This window comes from Nothobranchius furzeri, chromosome 2 (genome assembly GCF_043380555.1).
Source record: "Nothobranchius furzeri strain GRZ-AD chromosome 2, NfurGRZ-RIMD1, whole genome shotgun sequence".
NCBI lineage: Eukaryota > Metazoa > Chordata > Actinopteri > Cyprinodontiformes > Nothobranchiidae > Nothobranchius > Nothobranchius furzeri.
In genome coordinates this window covers 91,892,963-91,911,602 of record NC_091742.1, presented here as the reverse complement: position 1 = coordinate 91,911,602, position 18,640 = coordinate 91,892,963, and the positions used below count along the sequence as shown (strand labels likewise).

At 43.1% G+C, this 18,640-nt stretch overlaps 1 protein-coding gene across 1 annotated transcript in view; it reads left to right on the top strand.

Annotated features, from left to right (window-relative positions):
- LOC129159907 (zinc finger protein 721-like) overlaps positions 1–18,437 on the top strand; it is a 33,078-nt gene extending 14,641 nt beyond the window's left edge. Inside the window, exons 5-17 of the mRNA XM_070542399.1 lie at positions 1,304–1,352; positions 1,541–1,668; positions 3,210–3,336; positions 3,446–3,512; positions 3,753–3,861; positions 3,915–4,043; positions 4,201–4,358; positions 4,501–4,682; positions 4,726–4,802; positions 5,597–5,724; positions 5,900–5,924; positions 6,196–6,298; positions 13,698–18,437. Coding sequence (XP_070398500.1) covers positions 1,304–1,352; positions 1,541–1,668; positions 3,210–3,336; positions 3,446–3,512; positions 3,753–3,861; positions 3,915–4,043; positions 4,201–4,358; positions 4,501–4,682; positions 4,726–4,802; positions 5,597–5,724; positions 5,900–5,924; positions 6,196–6,298; positions 13,698–15,478 — 3,063 coding nt within the window. The 3' untranslated portion in view covers positions 15,479–18,437. The remainder of the gene's footprint in view (positions 1–1,303; positions 1,353–1,540; positions 1,669–3,209; positions 3,337–3,445; positions 3,513–3,752; positions 3,862–3,914; positions 4,044–4,200; positions 4,359–4,500; positions 4,683–4,725; positions 4,803–5,596; positions 5,725–5,899; positions 5,925–6,195; positions 6,299–13,697) is intronic.
- Positions 18,438–18,640: the final 203 nt, after the last annotated feature.

Here is an 18,640-nt window from a genome sequence, read left to right as displayed (position 1 = left end):
ACTTTAGATTATTTAACACATCTTGGTGTAGATGAACAAAAAATAAACATCTCTATGCTAATGATGTTTAGCACAAAGCTTCCAGATGAGTTTGAAATAGCTAGCTAGTGTAATCTTTAATATGAATGACAATAGTTTCAGTTTCATTCAATCAGAATGAGGAATTAGTGTCATTTAGTAAGGAATTATTTTGTGTATAACAATACAGAATTGATCTGATTATTTGTTTTATATTCTCTCAAAGTTATTCTTATATATACCCCCTTGCCCTAGTTTTGGTTCCTATGTGCTGTGTTGGAGGGGAAGAAAAAAAGAGGGCACAAGGAAGTGTGGGGGAAAAAAATAAAGAAGCCAAGTCAAGACTGTGCTGCGTGATGGTTTTTATAAGCTAGGAGGATAACAAAGGTTATAACTCACTTCAGCTCAACTGTAACCCGCCTAAGACCCACAGCCTCCGGTACTGATGAGCAGTGAAAATGATGGATATGTGAGGCAGATATTTTACTTTAATTCTGTCACTGTCTCCCACTATGTGGATGGTTTAGCCACTAGAACTGGTCCTGACTTTAGTTTATTTTATTAGCTGGAAACCTGTAAATTTTAACTTTTCTGTTCTTCATTCATCTACTTGTGCAGCCTACAGGACTGTGTGTGTTTTCTAGTTTTAGTCTTCAGTGTTTTATATCTAATTCTATTGTTCATTTTTGTTTTTGTCCTTTATTGCTGTAAAGCATAATGAGTTGCCTTTGTTTGGCAAATGTGCTATATAAATAAAGCTGTCTTGTTTAGTCGAGTCTGTTTTTCACAGATTCAGAATCAGAAGTTTTTATTGCCATATGTGTGCCAAGTCACAACATTAGGAAATTGCTGCGGTATTTTGGTGCACAAGGTAAGATAGAAAAAATTTTTTATTAAGCGATAAGCAAATTTAAGAACTAATAAAACACTCATGATAAAATTACTGTGGGTCCTAAGCTTCAATCCTAACCAAGATGATAAAATAATGTATGTTTTTAAGATTTAAGTCACCAGGTTTGGTTAAAAAGATCTACAACAAAAAAGAAAAAACTGAAATTTAACTCACGTTTTGTACGTTATGTCCAGAGAACTTGTTTTCAGGGTGAATTGTCAGAACTTCAGAAAGTGACGAATCCTAAGCTTCTGTCTTAACAAAGATAAGAAAAGGTGAGTGTTTTTGAGATTTAATCTGTGTCTCTTGATTCTGCCAAACTTGTTAGATGATAAGGAAACCAGACAAAATTAAAGATTAAAGCAGTTTTAACTTTTAAATTCCTATTTTCAGATATTCTGGGAACCACCAGTAAACCTGCAGTCTGAGAGCGAAGTGCTCTGTTAGGAACATATGGAACAATCAGATCACTGATGTTTGATGGAGCTTGGTTATTAAGAGCTTTATAGGTGAGACACACTCCTCCTCACTCACCAGTAAACATCCAGGGAGCAGACATTGAGAAGGTGGATACCTTTAAGTACCTGCTTATTCGCCTCAACAGCAAACTGGACTGGTCCAACAACACAGATGCTCTGTATAAGAAGGGCCAAAGCCACCTTTACCTCCTGAGGAGGCTGAGGTCCTTAGGAGCTCATTCCCAGCTGCTAAAATCCTTTTATCACTCTGTGGTTGGCTCTGTTGTCCACTCTGCTGTGGTCTGTTGGGGTGCAGGCAGCTCTGATCAGGACAGGAAATCAAATCAAATCACTTTTATTGTCACGTCACATGTGCAGGTTCACTGGTACAGTACATGCGAGTGAAATTCTTGTGTGCGCGCTTCACTGCAACAGAGTTGTGAAAAAATACAGTAACGTAAAAACAAGCAAAATATAAAATAAAAAAATGGCTAATCTAAGTAATATGTATAGTATGTAAGGTATGTACATTACTAATGTGTGTGCTAGTATTTTTTTTCTACGTGTGTGAGTGTGTATAGTGTGTATGTTCATGTTTTACAAATGAATAAAGTAAACAATAAAATCAGAGATATAAAATATACAGAGGCTGGCATGTGCAAAACAGTGGCATTAATGTACAGTATGGAGTGTGTAATGTTGGAGTTTCAGTAGTGAGGGTGAGGCGTCTGTGAAGTGTTCAGCAGTCTGATGGCCTGATGGAAAAAGCTGTCTCTCAGTCTGCTGGTTCTGGACCGGATGCTGCAGAACCTCCTTCCTGATGGAAGTAGTCTGAACAGTTTATGGCTGGGGTGACTTGAGTCCTTGATGATCCTCCCCGCTTTCCTCAGGCACCGCTTCCTGTAGATGTCTTGGAGGGAGGGAAGCTCACCTCCAATAATCCTTTCTGCACACCGCACTACTCTCTGGAGAGATTTGCGGTTGTAAGCGGTGCTGTTGCCATACCAGGCGGAGATGCATCCAGTGAGGATGCTCTCAATGGCACAGCGATAGAAGGTCCTGAGGATGCGGCGGCTCATGCCAAATCTTTTCAGTCTCCTGAGAAAGAAGAGGCGCTGCTGTGCCTTCTTCACTGTATTGTTCGTGTGCACTGACCACGTAAGATCCTCAGCCAGATGAACTCCAAGGAAATGGAAGCTGCTCACCCTCTCCACAGCGTCGCCGTTGATGGTGATGGGGGTGTGCATTCCTCTGCTCCTCCGGAAGTCCACTATCATCTCCTTTGTCTTTGTGACGTTGAGGGTGAGACGGTTGTCCTGACACCAGTGGGTCAGGGCGCTGATCTCCTCCCTGTAGGCCGTCTCATCATTGTTGGTGATGAGACCTACCACTGTGGTGTCATCTGCAAACTTCACAATGATCTTGGAGTTTCTCGTGGCCGTGCAGTCGTGGCTGTAGAGTGAGTACAGGAGAGGGCTCAGCGCACACCCCTGTGGAGCACCAGTGTTCAGTGTGACGGGGGATGAGGTGGTGCCGCCCAGTCTGACCACCTGGCGTCTGTCAGACAGAAAGTTAAGGATCCAGCTGCAGAGGGAGCTGCTCAGTCCTAGATCCTGCAGTTTCCTGTCCAGCTTCGAGGGAACAATGGTGTTGAATGCTGCGCTGTAATCTACAAACAGCATTCTCACATACATGTCCCTCTTCTCCAGGTGTGACGGGCAGCATGGAGTGTCAGGGCTATGGCATCATCAGTGGACCTGTTGTGGCGATATGCGAACAGTAGAGGGTCCAGTGAATCGGGCAGTGCAGAGCAGATGAAGTCCCTGACCAACTTCTCGAAGCATTTGCTCACGATGGGGGTCAGGGCTACAGGTCGCCAGTCATTCAATGAGGAGATGGTGGAGGATTTTGGTACAGGGACAATTGTGGCCATTTTGAAGCAGGCTGGGACTACAGACAGAGGGAAAGGTTGAAGATGTGTGTAAACACTCCAGCCAGCTGAGCCGCGCATGACCTGAGGACGCGGCCGGGAATCCCGTCCGGACCAGTAGCTTTGCGTGCGTTCACCCTCCTGAAGCACCTCCGCACATCCTCTTCAGACACAGTGTGAGCACAGACGTCATCCTCGGTGCGCTCACTGTCCGGTCTCATGGTGTTCGCTGTGTCGAATCTGGCATAGAATGCGTTTAGATCCTCACACAGAGAGGCCGTGGTCTGTGGTGTTCTGGTTTTCCCTCTAAAGTCTGTGATTGTGTTTAGTCCCTGCCACATACTCCGGGGGTTGTCAAACTGTTGCTCCACCCTGTCTCTGTACTCAAGTTTGGCTGCTTTGATCGTCTTCCGGAGTTGGTAATGTGCGTGTTTGTAGTCTGATGTGTTCGCAGAGGCAAAGGCGGTGCATCGCGCCGCCAGCGCCGTTCGCACACCTCCAATAATCCAGGGTTTTTGATTCGGGAAGGATTTAACTGTTCTGGATGGGACAACATCTTCCACGTATTTCCTGATAAATCCGCAGACTGAGTCTGTGTACTCATCAATGTCTCTAGCAGCCGCGTGAAACATTTCCCAGTCCGCACGATCAAAACAAACCTGCAGCGCAGACTCCGATTGGTCTGACCAACGATGCACCGCCCTCAGGGTTGGAGCTTCCCGTTTCAGCTTCTGTCTGTAGGCAGGTATAAGCAGGATAGAGCGGTGATCTTATTGGCTGAATGGGGCGCGGGGGAGGGCTTTGTACGCATCTCGGAAAGAGGTGTAGCAGTGGTCGAGTAGCCGGTCTCCACGTGTATTGAAATGGATGTGTTAGTGTAGTTTTGGTGAGACTTTCTTCAGGTTACCCTTCTTAAGGTCGCCGATCGTAATAAACGCCGCCTCTGGGTGTACGGTTTCCTCATTGCTGATCGCGCTGTACAGTTCTCTGAGTGCTCGGTCAGTGCCGGCTTGTGGGGGAATGTAAACAGCCGTAATAGTCACTGCTGTGAATTCCCTCGGTAGCCAGAATGGTCGGCACTTAATCATCAGGTACTCCAGGTCCGGAGAGCAGAAGGATTTGACCGGGTGCACGTTCGCATAATCACACCAGCTGTTGTTGATCATGAAACACACACCGCCACCTCTGCTTTTCCCTGTAAGCTCCTGTGACCTATCCGCGCGGTGCACGGAGAACCCCGGTAGTTGTAGTGCGTTGTCCGGTACTTTGTCCGATAGCCAGGTTTCTATGAGGCAGATCACGCAGCAGTCCCGCATCTCTCGCTGGAATGAGATCCGAGCCCGAAGCTTGCACAGCTTGTTCTCCAGGGACTGCACATTAGCCAGTACTAAACTGGGTAATGGTGGTCTGTTAGTGCGCCGTCTCAGTCGAACCACAACGCCAGATCTTCTCCCTCTGCGTCGGCGCTTGCGGCCTCCACGGACCCATAACAAAGGCGTCTCAGGTGAGATGAATGGAGGATCTGCAAACGGCGGGTCCGTGATGAAAAACCTGAACTCCGGGAAGCAATGAGAAAATCCGTCTTTTATGTCCAGTAAGGTTTGTCGGTCGTACACAAGGATACATGTGCTACTCATGAAAAAATAAAGAAAAAGAAAAAGTAGTAAACACAAAAACTTGCTTGGTGGAGCTCGCGACGAGGCAGCCATACTCGGCGCCATCTTGTCGAGGAAGAGACTGAACACGTTGGATAACAAGACTAGCTCGGTTCTGAGCTGCCCACTGGATTCAGTTAAGGAGATGTGTGAAAGGAGGATGCTGGGGAAGATGACCACCATCTTAAAAAAATCCTCCCACCCACTGCATTCCGCTGTGGAGACCATGGACAGCTCCTTCAGAGGCAGACTGAGACATCCCAGATGTAAAACAACACTACCGTAGCTCATTCATCCCCTCTCCAGTAAGAGTGTATAACTCCTCAGTTTAACTGGTACTGACATTATCCTGGTACACAATACCACCAATGCAATATTCAGTATGTGTTCAATACTCATTCAATACCAGATTTACATTGTATGTAAGTGTCTCTTGCACTATGCTGCAGTGTTGGAACCAAAGTATTTTCCTTTTTTATATGTAGTTTTTAGTGGTCGAAGGTCACAATTCTAGACTAGTGCCTATGTGTATAAATACACGTAGCTTTGCTAACTTTTTTCTTCAAATTATTCTCTTAAGTGTTGATGCTGCTATAACTAATTCCCCCACCGTGGGATCAATAAAGTCTATTCTATTCTAAAGCTTCCAGAAGCTTCTCTGAGACCACTTGTGTTCTCTGTCCAAAATACAAACGTCCTCCTTGGTGTAAAGCTAACTATGAGTCTGCTGCTGCCTCTTGGCCAGAGCGTCACAAATGAGAATGAGTCTCAGTAGACTCGTCTGGTTTAATGAAGATTAAATAAAATAAGGTCAACTGTTGTGTTAGAATTGTGTATTACTTATGCATGTAGAATATTTTTAGCATAGCTATATAATAATTATAGTATTATATTCAATTGATTACATGTAGAAAATGCAACATTCGTTTTTTCTTTAACTTATCAGAGCTCAGAGAGTCCAGCAGGTGGCGGTAGTGCACCTTTACGCTGGTCACCGACCACCGGAAAAAGCAGAAACCGAAAGCTGCTAACAGAGCTAGCTTGTTGTTCTGGTGTGTGAGGAGAATTTTTGAGGCGGTTAGCTCTACTCCGTGAACTCAGGTGACCAAAGGTCCTCTTTTCCAGACTGGATCTGTCCTCAGCTGATCAGAACCAAAGCGTTGGATCTTTAATCGCCTGCGTTGTTCTGAAGCAGCATCTTAATCAGCTCTCCTGCTTTGTTTCTATTGCAGCTGTTAGCTAAACACGGCTAAAGAAAACCTGCTACCACTTCAGGATCATCCATCAGCTGGGACTGATTCATCGTGTGTTCTTCACCACCTGGACCTGGACAGCATGGACACAGGTACTGATAGATGAATGACTTTTTTTATCACTGCATGGTGGGACATTACAGTACCTCTCCCATGAGCTGCAATATTTAAATATTGGTCTTGTTGGATTTGTTTCTGAGATCCGGTCCACGGCGGGCTGATGAAGCTCGGTTAGAACCTCTCTGGTTCTGTCCTCACAGGGGAGAGATGCTCGAGAGATTTTGAAGTATTTCAGCTCACATTAATTTTACCAAGGCGATACCTCAATAATACGATGAGGCAATGATTCATTTTTATCTTGGTTTATAAATAAATAGCAGAGACAACAGTACAAGCACAAATACAGAAATGCCGGGCTCTTTGGATCTTTCCAAGAGTTCCTATACTTGGCTGTCATAATCTATTCTAACCCTCCAAGGGCATTCCCTGATTAGATTAGAAACCAGACCGTGTGTCCAGAATGACTACATAATGCTGATGCTGAATGAAGAGATAGTGAGTTATGTGGTGTCTGCACCTAATATAAGTGACTGTGGAATTAAATCAAGGCAATTCTAGCAAGTTCTAACTAGTTTTTCAAAGGTCAGATAAAACCCTGGAGCATTGTGACCCAGGTGAGTTAATACACAAATAATCCAACAGACCCACTGTAGAGGTCAAGCCACCCCTTCAAAAACCTGATGGATTATTTGGCCAACTGGAATTGTGTGAGAATTGTTATTTTTTATCCCGTTGTTCTAAGAAAATGGCATCCATTTTATTCTCTACTTGTAACGTTCCTGCATTTTTTCTCAGTCCTTAGGGTATTGAATTTGGGGTTAATATGTTGATGTTTCAATATCAATCATTGCTGATTAAAAAAAATAATCTATGGCTTAAGTATTTAAATTAAAGTCCTGTTCTTACAGCATTTTGCAGTAATTTAAGTGGAGGTTACAGCCACCTCAACTGGCTCCTCTCAATGTGGAGGAGCAGCGGGTCTACTCAGAGCCCCTCCTGGATATATATATATATATATATATATATATATATTGGTCTTTAGGGCCTTACATGGACAAGCACAATCATACATTGGTGATCTTCTTTAGACCCCCCCCCCCCCCCCCCCCCAGCAGGTCCCAGAGGTCCAGTGACCAAAGCCTACTGGTTGTGCAGCACCAGGCTAAAGACCAAAGGTGACGGCTCATTAGCTGCTGTGAGCCCAGACTCTGGAAGTTTGTTCTGGTGAAGAGCCTTGTGATTTTTAACTTGAGAGGCACTAAAAAAAGAAATGTATTTTCTGTTTCTTTGTTTCTTTAGTTAACACCTATTGATATTTTTATTTTGGTTCCTGCCAGAGTCATGTTATTCCCACTTCGTACCCAGAACTAAGGCATTATCATCATCACCACGGCTCCTGTAAGGGGTTGGGTGTTGTCTCGCTCTGGTGCGTTGAGCCCACCAGGTGAACCGGTTGTCTCCATTGCTAGCGGTCTTGTGCCAGCTGTTCTGCATTCGCCACAGCAACTCCAAAATGTTGAATGTCAACAACGGTGGGCGACGGGGGCACAGGAGTTAAGTGCTCGCCCAGTAATCGGTAGGGGTGTTCCAAAAAGGGTACTTCACGATTCAGTTTTGATTATGGGAGCTTCAATGCTTCGATTCTTTGATTATAATGATTTTTGGTTCGATTCAATTACTGGTACCACGATTCTTCGATTATTGACATTTTTAATTCTTTTTTCATGCAAGATTGTCTTTTTCTTTATCTACATTTGTAAATAAATAACCTATCAATTAATTCAGTTCCTCTAAAACTACTCTCTGTTAGTAAATACATTTTTTAACATTTAACTATTTTTGAAAGTCAAATTCTCATTTTATGACTGTATGACGTGTAAATATTTGCAGTTTGACCAACTTAACTTCGATCAGGGAAAGCTTTACTTACATTAGTGTCCCCTCCATTGTTGGGAAACACTGGAAACAGGCAAGCCCTGGATTTAATGAGATCATTAATTCAAGTAAACACGATTTTTACTTCCATCAAATTTATTTAATGGAAACTTAATGAGTCTGGCATATGATAACATTACAAACAAGCTGCCATACAGATCAAAAGTGCATTCCTCAAAATGAAATAATTCAGCTTTTTCAGTCTGGAATATAGGGAACAGAAAAAACCTGCTATATTTGAAGGTAATATGTTGTATTTTTTCAGAACAAAAGTAAGACCTTTGTGTCTGAATACAAACATCCGGATAACGTGTTCCGAAATTTAACCGGACTAAGCCCCTAATAACAGGTCCGGACTTGTTACGGACAGGGTGGCTGCTTCAGACTGGTGAGGTAGAGTTCCGGACAAGGGGGAGGGGGAGGAGGAGGGGACCGGGGGATGCTGTGCGCACCTAGAAAGCTCGCTCCTGCAGCATGCGGCGAACCACGGCAGCTCGCCTCCTATGGTACCGCCTAGACGTGCAACGGAGCGCTTCACACCGCTTCAGTGATTCCTTTAACTAGGGCTGCAACTAACGATTATTTTCATAATCGATTAATCTGTCGATTATTTTTTTTTTCGATTAATCGGTTTGTTATTGTTTAGCTATTTAACCTATACAAGTGATGAATACATTTCAGTTAAGAAAAAGAAAAACATAGGAGAATTGTGCAGTTGACTGCAATCTATTTTATTGCACATGAACACAGTCAGCAGTGTAAAATGAGCTAAACAGTGCAAAATATCAGTCCAGAATAATTTTTTGGCATCAAAATATAAGAGGTAAATTCCATAAAAAATTATGTGGAATCTAGAATAGAGTTTGTAAGTGGTATGCATTGCTGGGGGGTGAGTGTCTTGTTCCCCATGTAGTTGTCCATCATTGCTTGTTTTTTTCTGCATAAGAAACACAAATAAACTGAAATAAGTACACATATAAAATAAAGCAGCACACACACTACAACACTAAATCAGTATTATATTATTTGAATTAATTAACAATATACAGTGATCATTTATTTTGACAAAAATGTGTTGTGAGGCGTTTTACAGTGTTAGATAGTAAAACAGCCTTTTAATAGTAAAAAAAAAAAGACTTTTTCTGAATTTCTCCTGTATTTAAAAATTGAAAGCGTACAACTATGCCGCGTTATATTCACCTGGACACAGCTCGTCTGTATATTTTTCTCCGCGGAGTTGTCCTTTTTTTAAATGAGGAACATAGTTAAGGGTTTGTGCCATTTTTCTCTTAACGAGAACATTCTTATAAACAGACGTGCTAAATTTGGCAAGCGCATGATTCACAACACGGAGGAGATTCACGATTGCATCTAGTCAATCAGAAGTAGAACACCGTAGACTGACGCGGCAAAAAAACAAAACAAAACATGTTTAACATTCACTATAACGAACTCAGCTAAAACACTAAGTCCCAAATTTGATCTGCGTTAGCTTGTTTATTTTCTGTTACTTACCGGACTTTCCTCTGCTGCATCAGCCCCCACATGTTTTCGTCTCAAATGTTCACTTAGGGACGTCGTGCTTCCGTGCCATACTAGATGGTTTTTGCATATTTAGCAGGTCACCCGTCTTTTCATGACATCTAGAGTGAAGTGCTCCCATACTCGTGAGGTTTTTGTCCGGGGTTTCTCTTCAGTTTTGTCGCTTCTATTTTGCTTCCGTATTTCTTCTTGTTCCGCCATCTCTCACAGCAAGATGAGCATCAGTAATGTGATACGTCATGAAAACCGAGGGCACTTATTGGCTCCTTTCTTCTTCTACGGCTCCACTGTTAGATCAGTGGCTCTTTACTGCCACACACTGGCAGCAAATTTCCACATAAAGTCAGGATTTGGATGTAAATACCCTCAAATAAAAGCTGACAGTCTGCAGTTAAAGCACATCTTGTTCGTTTTATTTGATATCCATTGTGGTGGTGTATAGAGCCAAAAATGTTGAGCATTGTGTCGATGTCCCAGTATTTATAGACCTGACTGTATTTACAGTAGAACACGTTTGCTGAAAGATTTGTGCAATAATCAGATTTTATTTTACATCCAAAAAATTCTAATTTTACATTAGATATTACGAGAACTGGGGAAGGCTTGCCATCAAATTAGAAATCCGTCCCTTGTTAATTACAAGTCAGGTTGAGCAGCTCACTGGCTGCTTCCAGGCCAGTAACTTTCAAGAGCTACCGGTAACTCGCGACCAACATGTTGGAGACCCCTGCAATAACACAACTGTCATGTGTGAATCATCGACATAAATATACTGGACATCTCCTTTCCATAGGCTCCAATATCACGTTTTTGTACTAAAATGGGAGGTGGCCACCACCGCCATTTTGACCGTGTCACAGGTTCTGTCAAGCCCAGACAATTCCAAAAAAGGGAAGAGAGGAGGAGCTGAGGGTGGGGCTGTAAGGCTGGGATCAACTGACGACACCCGGTCGAACTAGCTACAAGCTAACCTGAAGCTAACCCAAAGCTAATGCAGAGGTGGGAGCTAAGCTAACGGAGGTGGCAACCTAGCTACAACCGGAGTTACCTGTGCACAACACCAGAGCTTCTGAGTCAGAGATACGTCGGGCTGACCGCTGGGTAAAACCGGGTGGAACACAGAGGTCTCCGAGACCTCCACAAGCAGGGGTGGACATTAACTTCAAAACCAACCGGCCAGCCGGGCCGGTAACTCTGAATATTTACCGGCCCTGCCAAGAATCTACCGGCCCCGCTGGTCAGCTGCCAAAACGAGTCAAAATAACAACTGAACCGTTTTAAATGTAATAAACCTTTATTTTGTACACATTCACAAACATAATAACGTATTCAAGTTTGAATTTGTTCCGTCAACAAAACACGATTTTGTCGTTGCATACTTCCGGCATACAACGCAGTACATCACCAACTCCGCTTTGCTGTACTCGAGCCATTGGCTGTGTTCGAGATGAGCCAGTTCTGCGCAGATTAGACCAGCGGTGATCGGCGAGCAGTGCATGCCGGTTAGATTTGTGTCCGACTTGACGCCGACTTGCTCTGACGTCATGCATACGTAGGCAACGATAACCTCGTGAGATCAAGGCGGCCGCAGATTTTGGAGCAAGGCGCTGCAGTTGCTCTCCCTCGGCTGCAAAACCTAGAGGATGACGGGAAACGCCTGGCTCTCACCTGATCTAAGATCTGATTGGTTCATATTTTGATCCAAACATCCGGTGGTAGAACATGAAATGTTAGTTGGTCACATGTATTCTGTAAATCATGTTACGTTGATGATGACAACTATATAGGCCATAAAGAGAAATGTGTTTTGTTTTCTTTTGTCACGTTTCCTATGAGCACACTGAAGCTACAGCTGATAACCTTTACTTATTATTACAGTCATGTTTTCATATACAATATATGATATCCACAAGTATGTAAGGATGTGTTTCAGCTGCTAACAGGCACCAGAATTTAAATTGAAAATTGAACAAGTGTGAACGCTAACGTGATATCTTCAGCCATCGTCACCCCCGAGCTACACATGCAGGAAAATCCAAGAGATTCAACTGGCAGAAACAACTGGTTCACACCAGTCTCTCTCTCTCTCACACACACACACACACACACACACACACACACACACACACACACACACACACGTAGAGGAAAAGAGCCGAGGAAATGGAGGACAAGTAGCTAAAAGAAAAACTACAGCTGAGCCGAGGCGCGCCTCGAATGGGGCGCGCGTGATCTGAACTGAGGAGCGGCGAGCAGCGGCCGGACTTCGTGAGCGATTCGCTTCGGGCGCTTCCGCGGCCGGTGTGTACCCGGCAAAACGCCGGCTTTCAGCCACTCCCCCCGCTGCTTCCGTCTTCTCTCGCCTGTTTTCCAGGCGCTGCTCAACTCGAACACTGCCATTCTCTGCGCCTCCCGTCTTCTTTAAACCGCCAAGAATCATTCCACCTACGCACACGCTTCTCTGCTTCATACCGTTTCGAACTGTCTCGCTTCTCCGCACCAGTTTTAAAGCGTTTTGCCGGAGATTTCATCAAGAAATCCCATCCCTGTGGTGGCGCGATCGCCCTGTGTGTTTCTAGCGTGGTTCCACTTCGTCTTTAATAGTGAACTTATAGTTCACGTGACTATAACTAGAATGTGCAGTACGTGCACGAATCGTACAAGTGCAGTACGTGGCTAGAGGCGCGCAGGTTCGCGCGCACGAAACGAAAACGGCAGATTCCTACAGGGCGGGGACATGATGCAGGTGAAAGCCGGTGTGTAAATGACAAATAAGGCTTGAACGCCACCCGGGCGGTAAGTCGTCAAGTATTTACCGCCCGACGAGAAAATTTAGCGCCATTGGCGCTCGGGCGCTTTAAAGGTCCACCCCTGACAAGCCAGCAGCCGCACAGCAGACTAGCGCCGCTGCGATCTGAGATGCGCAGAGCTGCTGCTGGGGAGAACCGGGTGGAATGGTTTCCATCCCAGAGCTCCACAAGCCGGCAGCCCGCGCATCAAACAGGAGCCGCAATCAGACAGAGAAGCGCCGAGCTGCGGGGAGGGGAGAAACGGTTGGAAAACATCGGCCTCCCGAGAGCTCCCCAGGCTGATAGTCGGACCCCAGCTCCACCAACATGTTATATTTCAACCCTTTTTCTAAAGTGCAGCATTATGTTAAATGCACTGGGTTTTACCCTATTACATTTAAATTTCATGGTTAAACAGTACATGTTAAAATCTAAGCTCAGCTCGGCAGTGACCTAAAATACATCAATATAATTTTACTTACCGACAAAAAATGAAGTGGAGACTCCTTGGACGCTCTATTAGTGCAATTAATGCCACAGTAAGTCATTTTGTCCAACAATTGCACAAATATCCAAAAAAGAACACACAAACACAGAGACTCAAAATCCTGGAGCAGTTTCCAAGCCAGACCGAGGCTCTACTGAGGCCTTTCCATGGAGCTAGCTGATTTAGTTCATGTTTCTGTTTTAACCTGCATCCTGTTGGCTTCAGCTCTCTGCTTTTATTCTTTATTCAGGTTGGTGAAAGGTGGGTTGTCAGAGATCTTTGTGGTCACGTGGGTCTGAGGCGGTGGTCACACGTGTGTCGGATGCTCATTAATTATACAGAATTTTAGGCTTTTAATACACTTAAACAGAAGAGTGAGAAAAAAAATTCACCCCCCTCAGAGTTGTCATGAGTGTAAACTAGATCATTTAGACAAAAAACATGATTTGATACCAGGCTGTAAAAATGTTTATTTCTGCTGTGAAATTGGTATTTTTAACATGGGAGTCAATGAGGATTTACTCGCTTTTGACACCAGCCCCCAGCGGATGAGGGTGGAACTGCAATTTTTGGTACTTCCGGGTTGGGCCCAATTTTAGAGCCGCATTGTGGGGGCTTGGTGTGAATTTAAAGTTACAGCAGTCTGTATTTCACGTTATGTGTTTCTGTTTCCTACAGGTGTTCAACAGAGTGCGGGTGTGGAACAGCAGGACCCAGAACATCTCCACATAAAGAAGGAAAAGGAGGAACTCTGGACCAGTCTTAAGGGAGAGCATCTCCATTTGAAGGAGGAGACTGATTCTGCCTGGTTTCAATTCAGTGCTGTTTCTATAAAGAGTGAGGATGATGAAGAGAAACGTCTGTTTTCACAGCTTCATCAGCAGCAAATAGAAGACAAAGATGTTCCAACCAGCAGCTCATCTGACCAGATGACAGCGGAAATTTGTGGGGTATCAGGAACTAGCAGGAATCCCGATCTGAACCCTCATGAACAAACATCTGATTCTTCAGAGACTGAAGTTAGTGGAGGTGATGATATGAATCTAGACTCTGGGATGTCAGACTCTGGGTCTGAAACTGGAGACGAAGACCATGACTGGAAAGAGAAAAGGTCTTCTGAGTCAGATGTTAAGACAGTCAACATATCTTCTAGCTGTCTTGAGTGTGGTGAACGATTTCATGATAAGCAGTCTCTCCAGAAACATGTGAGAGTAACCAGTCATTCAGTAATCAGGTCTTCCAGCTTTTTGGTTAATAAGAAATCGGTTAGACTTAAGCAACCTGTAGACTCATATAGGGAAGTCCAGAAAGAACTAAAATCATTTAGTTGTGACTGTGGAAAAATATTTGGGAAAAAATCAAGTTTTAACAGACACCAGAGAATCCACACAGGACAGAAACCTTTTGCTTGTGAGCTCTGTGGAAATCGATTTACCCGTAAGTCAAACTTAAACACTCACATGATCAAACACACAGGACAGAAACCTTTTGTCTGTGAGCTCTGTGGAAATCGATTTACCGAAAAGTCATCTTTAAACGCTCACATGAGAGTCCACACAGGACAGAAACCTTTTATCTGTGAGCTCTGTGGAAATCGATTTACCGAAAAGTCAACTTTACACAGACACATGAGAGTCCACACAGGACAGAAACCTTTTATCTGTGATCTCTGTGGAAATGGATTTTCCCGTGAGTCAAACCTAAACAGTCACATGAGAGTCCATACAGGACAGAAACCTTTTATCTGTGAGCTCTGTGGAAATCGATTTACTGAAAAGTCAACTTTACACAGTCACATGAGAGTCCACAAAGGACAGAAACCTTTTATCTGTGATCTCTGTGGAAATGGATTTACCCGTAAGTCAAACTTAAACAGTCACATGAGAGTCCATACAGGACAGAAACCTTTTATCTGTGAGCTCTGTGAAAAAAGATTTAGCAAAAAGTCAGCTTTAAACACTCACATGAGAATCCACACAGGACAGAAACCTTTTATCTGTGAGCTCTGTGGAAATCGATTTACCGAAAAGTCAACTTTAAACAGTCACATGAGAGTCCACACAGGACAGAAACCTTTTATCTGTGAGCTCTGTGAAAAAAGATTTAAAAATAAGTCAAATTTAAGCAGTCACATGAGAGTCCACACAGGACAGAAACCTTTTATCTGTGAGCTCTGTGAAAAAAGATTTAAAAATAAGTCGCATTTAAACAGTCACATGAGAGTCCACACAGGACAGAAACCTTTTATCTGTGAGCTCTGTGAAAAAAGATTTCAAAATAAGTCAAATTTAAACTGTCACATGAGAGTCCACACAGGACAGAAACCTTTTATCTGTGAGCTCTGTGAAAAAAGATTTAAAAATAAGTCGCATTTAAACAGGCACATGATAGTCCACACAGGACAGAAACCTTTTTGTCTGAGCTCTGTGAAAAAAGATTTACCCAATAGACGCATTTAAACACTCACATGAGAGTCCTCACAGGACATAAACCATTTGCTTGTGAATTCTGTGGAGAAAGATATGGAAAAAAGACATTTTTATTCAAGCACATGAGTGTTCACACAGGATAGAAACCTTCTGTTAATGAGCTCTGTGGACAAATTAAAAGTGACAGTGTGTACTTTCCCTGGCAATAGGGGGCAGTACAAATCTAAATGATTGCAAGCAAGCAGTATGTTTGTGTTCAAGTAAGACTTGACCAATGTAAATTGAAGGCTATTAGGGTCAAAAACCTCTGCACTTTTCAAACATGCACTTCATCAGATCTCTGCTGTGGGGGTGGGGGGTTGGGTGTTTGTGCTCCCGACTCACCCATGTTCAGTTGTGTCAAGTATTTTAGACTTCTGTGTTTTTCGCTGCTTTAAACTCATTCACTTCCGGCCGTTTCCTGATCAGAAAAGCCCTTTGCTGCCAGCGTTTTCACTGTATTTTTAAGAGTCACAGAACATTGCGTGCTAGGATGATGCCAACACCAAAACTAACAAAACAAAGAGTAGTCTCACCTCTAAAATTAGGAAGAATCTGTGCGTTTCAAACGTTATACGTTTTTTCATAATCCGTTGTTGAGTTGTGATCGGCAGAAGCTTTTCCGGTTCGAGCCTCACTTTTTTTACAGCAACGGCCCAAAACGATCTGCTAACACATGGATTTTCTGCTTCCTGATCACGTGATGTGTGTCGTACGCAGATGAAGATCGGCTTTAGAGCTGGGATGTTTGTTCTCACATTGGGGGCTCGTTTCAACGCCCACACAGAAAAAAATATGCAAATGATGACTTCAATGGACTCTCACGTGATGGTTTAAAGTTGTCATTGGCAGTTAATGAGTTAAGTGTTATGGTGGTAGGGTTAGGGTCAGGGTTGAGGTTACAGACAGAGTGACTTCTTACTAGGCTTCCAGCAACAAAATGTGGTTTAATATAACATTTAGTTGACTTAAAAGTGCCTCTAAAAGCACAACTTCTCTTAGTAAATGCAGTGTTTGGGATCCTTAGCATAAAAATGTTTTTTAGCAAAAGGTGTATCTAAAATTATATAATATTTTATAAGTCTCTTTTTTTATATACACAGATTCCATCCTTTGCTTCAGTTTTCACCAAACAGTAAAATATAGACCCATTGCATGTTGTTTACATCCAGGTAACTGAGCACATCCACACTAGCTGTAGGGCTAGAACCCCGTCTCCAGCCGTTATCCAGAGCTGTATCTCCATGATTTAAGTTAACAAAATAAAACCTAGGCATTTAGATATGGAACAATCAGATCACTGATGTATGATGGAGCTTGGTTATTAAGAGCTTTATAGGTGAGACACACTCCTCCTCACTCACCGGTAGACATCCAGGGAGCAGACATTGAGAAGGTGGATACCTTTAAGTACCTGCTTATTCGCCTCAACAGCAAACTGCACTGGTCCAACAACACAGATGCTCTGTATAAGAAGGGCCAAAGCCACCTTTACCTCCTGAGGAGGCTGAGGTCCTTTGGAGTTAATTCCCAGCTGCTAAAATTATTTTATCACTCTGTGGTTGGCTCTGTTGTCCACTCTGCTGTGGTCTGTTGGGGTGCAGGCAGCTCTGATCAAGACAGGAAGAGACTGAACACGTTGGATAACAAGGCTAGCTCGGTTCTGAGCTGCCCACTGGATTCAGTTAAGGAGACGTGTGAAAGGAGGATGCTGGGGTAGATGACCACCATCTTAAAATAAATCCTCCCACCCACTGCATTCCACTGTGGAGACCATGGACAGCCCCTTCAGAGGCAGACTGAGACATCCCAGATGTAAAACAACACTACCATAGCTCATTCATCCCCTCTCCAGTAAGAGTGAGAACTCCTCAGTTTAACTGGTACTGACATTATCCTGGTACACAATACCACCAATGCAATATTCAGTATGTGTTCAATACTCATTCAATACCAGATTTACATTGTATGTACGTGTCTCTTGCACTATGCTGCAGTGTTGGAACCAAAGTTTTTTCCTTTTTTATTTGTGGTTTTTAGTGGTCGAAGGTCACAATTCTAGACTACTGCCTATGTGTGATCAACGATGTCTATTCTATTCTAAAGCTTCCAGAAGCTTCTCTCAGACCACTTGTGTTCTCTGTCCAAAATACAAACGTCCTTGGTGTAAAGCTAACTATGAGTCTGCTGCTGCTGCCTCTTGGCCAGATCAGGGCCAGATTAACACTTTGTTGTACCCTGGGCAACAATATTCAAGGGCCCCATCATCACGACCCAAGGATCACCATAATATGGTCACATACAGAATATTTTACTGTAATATGCAGTAAAAATACTCAATACTTGAATGCCTGACATCAGTAAACTGTTCTGGGTAACCTTTGACCCACCTTGTGTGGTTTAACCAATGCGGAGAGGGTCTTAACTTGAGGCCCTCTCTTCATTGGTCAGTCTGCATGAGACTGACTCTCAACTGACGTTCAGTCATAGGCAGCGAAGCGTCTCTGTGCAGCACAAAAGCCCGGGTGGACAGTAGGGCTGCAACTAACGATTATTTTCATAATCGATTAATCTGTCGATTATTTTTTCGATTAATCGATTAATCGGTTTGTTATTGTTTAGCTATTTAACCTATACAAGTGATGAATACATTTCAGTTAAGAAAAAGAAAAACATAAGAGAATTGTGCAGTTGACTGCAATCTATTTTATTGCACATGAACACAGTCAGTGGTGTAAAATGAGCTAAACTGTGCAAAATATCAGTCCAGAATAATTTTTTGGCATCAAAATATAAGAGGTAAATTCCATAAAAAAATAATGTAGAATCTAGAATAGAGTTTGTCAGTGGTATGCATTGCTGGGGGGTGAGTGTCTTGTTCCCCATGTAGTTGTCCATCGTTGCTTGTTTTTTTCTGCATAAGAAACACAAATAAACTGAATTAAGTACACATATAAAATAAAGCAGCACACACACTACAACACTAAATCAATATTACATTATTTGAATTAATTAACAATATACAGTGATCATTTATTTTGACAAAAATGTGTTGTGAGGCGTTTTACAGCGTTAGACGGTAAAACAGCCTTTTAATAGTTAAAAAAAGGACTTTCTGAATTTCTCCTGTATTTAAAAATTGAAAGCGTACAA